Source organism: Petaurus breviceps, unplaced genomic scaffold (assembly GCF_028583685.1).
Source record: "Petaurus breviceps papuanus isolate PSGF00001 unplaced genomic scaffold, PetGlider_PUasm1.0 101, whole genome shotgun sequence".
Classification (NCBI taxonomy): domain Eukaryota; kingdom Metazoa; phylum Chordata; class Mammalia; order Diprotodontia; family Petauridae; genus Petaurus; species Petaurus breviceps.
In genome coordinates, this window is record NW_027185575.1 from 7,256,148 (window position 1) to 7,262,478 (window position 6,331).

Here is a 6,331-nt window from a genome sequence, read left to right on the forward strand (position 1 = left end):
TCCTTTCCTTTCCTTTCCTTTCCTTTCCTTTCCTTTCCTTTCCTTTCTTTCTCTTATGCCTATCCTTGTATGCCCAATACCCAACACAGTACTGTTCACATTGAAGTCACTTAAAAACTGTTTGCCAAGGAAAATTGAACTGAATTGGATGAAAAACTCAAGGCTTATGTTGCCTTGGAGTACAAAGCTCTTGTAGCCTAAGGGTACATTCTGGTAGTGCCCTAAGAATGCAAAGGCATAGGCATATCATTGAATAGACAGAATGCTGAAGTGGCTTATTGGAGCTAATTGTTCCAGTTGCCTTTCTTCAGCATGAGCTCAGTTCTACTCCATCTGGTATCTTTAGACATGGCTGTAAGGATGTGTTTTCGGTGCACAATTGTTGGGGAAAGGTTTTAGGGGATTATTCATTCTGAAAGCACTTCAAATGAGTCTGAGGGTGCAGGTGGAGACTGGCTTTGAGTCAGAGCAGGAGGGAGACCAACACTAAGTGGTTAGAGAGATGGAAGAGGAATTCTAGGTCTTGTAACAGTTCAGTACAGTGGGGAAATATGGTAGATTTAGTGTCAGGGGACTTGGGTTTTAGTGCCACCTTGGCCACTTATGGGGGCAATGGGGCAAAATAGCTTAATTAATGCACTAACTCTGGACTCAAAGGACCTTGGCTCAAATTCTTCCTCTGATTCTTTTTTTGGAGGGCAATTGGGGTTAAGTGACTTGCCCAAGGTCACATGGCTAGTTTTTTTGTTAAGTGTCTGAGGCTGGATTTGAATTCAGGTCCTCCTGACTCCAGAGCCGGTACTCTATTCACTGCACCACCTAGCCACCCCCTTCCTCTGATTCTTACTACTGGTATGACATAAAAGAAAACGATTTTGACTTTCTCCCTGAGCCTCAGTTTCTTAATAAACTTCTAATAACACAACCAGGTCTCAGTAGGGAATCCCTTGAAGTGGTCCAATTATTTGAATTTGCACTTCATATTTCCATTGGGTTGGAAGCAATGACCATATTTTACATAATTATAATTTCAAATAATATGAATTTGAAGATGTTCAACCATTCAGGGCTTTCATTATTGGTACTAATTGAGACCTAATTGTAGCTAACCTTTGTATAGTCCTTTAAGGTATACAAAGTTTCTGATCTATGTTACATAATTTAAAAGGAGAGGATTAGACCAGATGGTCATTGAGGTCTCTTTCTGATCCTGTCCCTTGACCATGGACAAATCAGTTAACTTCTTAGTGCCTCAGTTTCTTCATCTACAAAATGAAGGGATTGGACTTGATGGCCTCTGTTGTCCTTCACGGCTCTGGAGCTATGATTCTATAAACTTCTCCCAACTGGAGCACACACGTATATGATAAGTAGCACCCCCACATCTTGCCTGATCTCTATAACTAGGATTTGTGATTTATAAAACACATTACATTTATCATCACTTGATCCTCATAACAACCTCATGATGTAGGTACCATTATTACATTCATGTTACACATAGGGAAATCGAGGCTGAGAAAAGTTAGATGATTTATTCTGGGTCACCTTGAGTAAATGTGAATCAAGATTTGAACTCATATCTTTTTGACTCCAAATCCTACTCCCCAGCTTTCCTGATAAATGGAAGTCATGCCTATTGGGAGTAAAGTTTTTAATATAAGGTCATAGATACAGAGGTAGAATTTTCTTTAGAACACATCTAGTTTAACCCTTTCACTTTGGAGATAAAGCATTTGAGGTTTAGGGAGGTCGTGACTTACCCAGAGTCAAATAGATGGTATGATTTGAACCCAGATTCTCAATCTCCAGAGTCAGAGACCTTTCCAATGCCCCGTGCTGATTCTCCCAACACATCATTTACCTGGTGCTTTTTGCTCTTCTTTCAACCATTTTGTTTTGGTACCTTTGTTTAGATCAAGGGTTCCTAAATATTTTTTTGTGTCCTGGACCCTTTCAGCAGTCTGGTGAAACCTAGGAACCCCTTCTCTGAGTGATATCTTTATTTTATTATTTTTATTTTTTTGCTTTTTGGAGGGCAATTGGGGTTAAGTGAGTTGCCCAAGGTCCCACGGCTAGTTTTTGTGTTAAGTGTCTGAGGCCGGATTTGAACTCGGGTCCTCCAGACTCCAGGGCCAGTGTTCTACTCACTGCACCACCTAGCTGCCCCTCTGAGTGATTTCTTTAAGTGCTTAAAATAAAATGCATAGCATTGCAAAGGATCACCAAAGGTAAGTGAAAATAAAGATGTGATTATTTGTTCCCCATCCAAGTTCATGGACACCTTGAATTCTATCCACATATTGCCCTGTTTCAGAACCCCTGGGTTAGTGTAAGATCTAGAAAAGCCTCAAAGCTTGTCTTTCTCTGCTTTTGTTGTAGATTCCTTGCAAGGTCTTAGCAGTCCTGCTTCACTTCTTCTTCCTGAGTGCCTTTGCTTGGATGCTGGTAGAAGGCTTGCATCTTTACAGCATGGTGATCAAGGTGTTCGGCTCGGAGGAGAGCAAGCATCTCTACTACTATGTCATTGGTTGGGGTAGGTCCTGCTTGTACAATCCATTATCTTACCTCCCATCTCCACACTACTGTTCCACAATAGATGGGAAAGGAAACCTGAGCAGCCAGGGTCTGAGCTGAACAGGACAGTGAAGTGTTTAGGAAGAGAGACCCAGCTCTTAAAATAAAGTTCAAGCCAAAAGAAAAATAGAAAGGAAGGAGGGAAGGAAGGAAAGTGGGAGGGAAAGAGGGAAGGAAGGAATTAAAGAAGGAGGGGGAAGAGAAGGGAGAAGAAGGGAGGAAGGAAGAGAGAAAGAACGAGTTGGAAAAGAAAGACAAAGGAAGGAAGGACAAAATGAAGGAAGAAGAAAGAAAAAGAAAGGAGGGAGAGAGGGAAAGAAGGAAGGAAGGAAGAGATAAAAGAAAGATAAAGAATGGAAGAAAGGAAGGAAAAAAGTAATGAAGGAAGAAGGAAGAAAAAAACAAAGGAGATAGAAGGAAAGGAAAAAAGGAAGAGAGAAAAGAGAGGAGAAAAAGGAAGGAAAACAGGAAAGAAAGAAGAAAAGAATGAAGGAAGAAGGAAGAAGAAGAAAGGAGGAAAAGAAGGAAGGAAAGAATGAAGGTGAAAAGAGAAAGAGAGGAAGAAAGGAAGATAGAAGAAGAAAAGAAAGGAGGGAGGGAGGGAGGGAAGAAAGGAAAGAAAGAAGGAAGGAAGAAAGAAAAGAAAAATAGCTTTCATCTGTCAATCCTCAGATATATCGCAGTGCACTGGAGGCTGCCTTTCAGGCTGAGGTTTTGGACTGTGTAATTGACACCTGGCATTCTTGAATTTGCTGTGTTGAATTTACTTTGGCACTGGGAAATGTTACATGTTGCTGATAATCTCCAAATAGGCTGTGTTTTCTTAGTTTGTATTATGCAAGGATTCAAATGAGCATGTTTGTTTTGTGCTTTTGACTGCAAATATTATTTCACCGGGGGATTAAACTGAGCTAAAATTCTGCCCCTTGCTCCAGTGGAGAAAACAATTCACCATCGCTCACTTCGGGGTGCTTACTGTCCAGAGAGAGATAGTGTTTAGGTATGCAGTGAATAACTTGAAAGAAGGAAATTTATATTCAAAACTTCAAGGCCAAGAGTTTGGAACACTGTTCAGTAGGGCTGAAATTTAGGCACTTTGGTCTAATTCCTAGATCTGTCTGATAATATTTATTATTATTTCTATTTTGGTGTTGAGAGGTAGGCATAGACTGCACTCTAAGCTCTTGACCTGAAATGGGTTCCTAGCCAATACAGTCATCAGGAATTTTTCTTTTTTTTCCAAACCTGATTAGATCATTAGAACTTGGCCCTAATGAGGCCAAAGTTGTGGTTCTGAACCTTAGATGGCTCAGCCTAGCTCTAAGGGCAGTATCTCCAATCCCAACCAACTGTCTCCAGGCTACAGGCTATTCGTCTCAAGGTAGAGTGGACACAAGAGTGAGAATGGACCAGGGCAGCTCATCTCTCTTCCAGCTCAGAATAATGGCTTGTTGATGGTAAGATCAATGACTCCAATCCATGATTTTTCAATCAATAGTGAGCACCACAGTCCTTTTGAGAGGTCTTTATTCAACAAGACTTTGTTGTTCCTGCTCTGTGAAATGTGCTATACTAGATACTAGTCACTGGGGAAACCCAAAGGTGAATAAGATGCAGGTCTGGCCTCAAGCAGCATACAACCTATAGTATCATGCTTGAGATGCCTGAGCATTGGAAACATATTCTAATGTGGGATGCCACAGCCTTCACCAATTCAGTTCAACAAGTATTTTATTTATTGCATTCAGACTTAGGATCATAGAGGTAACCTTGTCTAAAACTACATTTTTACTGAACTTCAAAGACAGTAACTGATTAGTCCAAGTATACAGGTAGTAAATGGAAGAGCTGGGATTAGAAACCAGGTCCTTTAACTTCACATTGTTCTCTGTCCTATTAAGTGCTTACTATGTGGAATCCTGGGGATCCAAAGTTAGCCTTGTATCATTATATATTATAGACATGATATATATGATATTATAGGCATTATATATATATAATACATCTTACATAATATGTATTATTATAGACAGAACTCTCAGAATTCTAAGAGGCCTCAGAGACCATTTAGTCCAACTCAGATCTGAATAAGAATTTTTTTTCTATGATATATCTGACAAAGAAGTCATCTCTTTCCTGGGAGGAGAGAACTTAGAGCACTGGGCACGGAATCAGAAAGACCTGAGTTCAAATCCTGTCTCAGATACTGTGTGATCCTGGGCAAATCACTTCACCTATCTGCCTCAGTTTCCTCATCTGTGAAATAAGGATAATAATAGCATCTACTTCACAGACTTGTTATGAGGATAAAATGAGATAATATCATAAAGTCTTTTGCTAACTTTAAAGCAGCTGGGTGGTACAGTTGGGGCAGCTAGATGGTGCAGCAGATAGAGTGCCTGCAGTCAGGAAGACTTTTCTTCCTGAGTTCAAATCTGGGCTTAGGTACTTTGTAGCTGTGTGACCCTGGGCAAGTCACTTAACCCTGTTGCCTCAGTTTCCTCATCTGTGAAATGAACCAGCGAAGGAAATGACAAACCACTGTAGTGTCTTTGCCAAGAAAACCCCAAATGGGGTCATAAAGAGCCGGACATGACTGAAAGAAGACTAAACAATAAAAAGCATTCAAACATGTTGGTTATTATTAATGTTATTATACAAACATTTATGAAGCATCTATTATATACAGAGCATTGTGGAAGGTGGAGGAGGTTGGAGGAGAGACGCAATGTTTAGACAAGACATAATTCCTACCATCACAGAACTTAGAGTCTAGGAGGGAGATAAACAAACTTTGATAAGGATAATACCCACAATTACATGATAATACAAGTGCTTGGTAAACCTTAAAGTGCTATGTAAATGCTAGCTATTATTTTTAAGTATCTAAGAAGTTCAAAACTAAATGTTTTGTGAAAGCTGAGAGGGAAAATAAAATCAATCTCTGTAATTACAATAGCTGGCAATAATAACAGGTAACCTTTATACAGGCTGTCTCCAAAGTCTTAGTGCATTTTAAAGCTTTCTTTATGTACTAAGACTTTTGGGACACTCCTTCCTGCTTTTGACGTGTGTGATTTAATTTGATGCTCATAACAACCCCGTGTGGTGGGTGCTAGTATTGTTGCCACTTTGGAGAAACAGAGGGTGAGAGAGATCAAATTGATTATCCAGGGTCCCACAGCTTATATCTAAGGCAAGGTTCAAGCTCAAGTCTTCCCAAAGCCAAGTCCTCGTAGAAAGAGCACTGGCTTTGGAGGTAGAGGAGGTGATTTCACATCCTGCTGCTGCTTCCTGTCTGTGTGACTTGGGTCACATCATGTCGCTTCTGTCTTTCTTTATTAAATGGACCATATGACTTCTGTCGTCCCTGACTTCATTCAACATCACTTTCCTGATGTAGAAGAAGACTTTTCTCCCCTGCTTTCCCCCTACCTAGCCCCCTACCCCGGCCCTAGCCTCTTCCCTCTTAGATGACCTTACATTTACACTGTATATGTTTTGTAATGTACCTGGTTCTTTGTACATGATCTTCCCCAGTGGACTGTAAGTTTCCTGAGGGCAGAGAAAGAAAGGAATAGATACGAGATATCTATATATCTATCTATATCTATCTACATATCTATATCTATGTATCTATCTCATATCTATATATACATATCTATATCTATCTATATCTTAATCTGTCCTTCCTAGCTATCTAGTCATCTATCTATCTATCTATCTATCTATCTATCTATCTATCTATCTATCT

General features: G+C 40.0%; 1 protein-coding gene across 2 annotated transcripts in view; it reads left to right on the plus strand.

Moving 5' to 3' along the window:
• The window catches only part of LOC138158698 (adhesion G-protein coupled receptor D1-like), a 476,877-nt gene that overhangs the window by 354,731 nt on the left and 115,815 nt on the right, over positions 1 to 6,331 (plus strand). For both annotated transcript variants that reach the window (XM_069084871.1, XM_069084953.1), the window contains one exon: positions 2,383 to 2,536. In XM_069084871.1, coding sequence (XP_068940972.1) covers positions 2,383 to 2,536 — 154 coding nt within the window. The remainder of the gene's footprint in view (positions 1 to 2,382; positions 2,537 to 6,331) is intronic.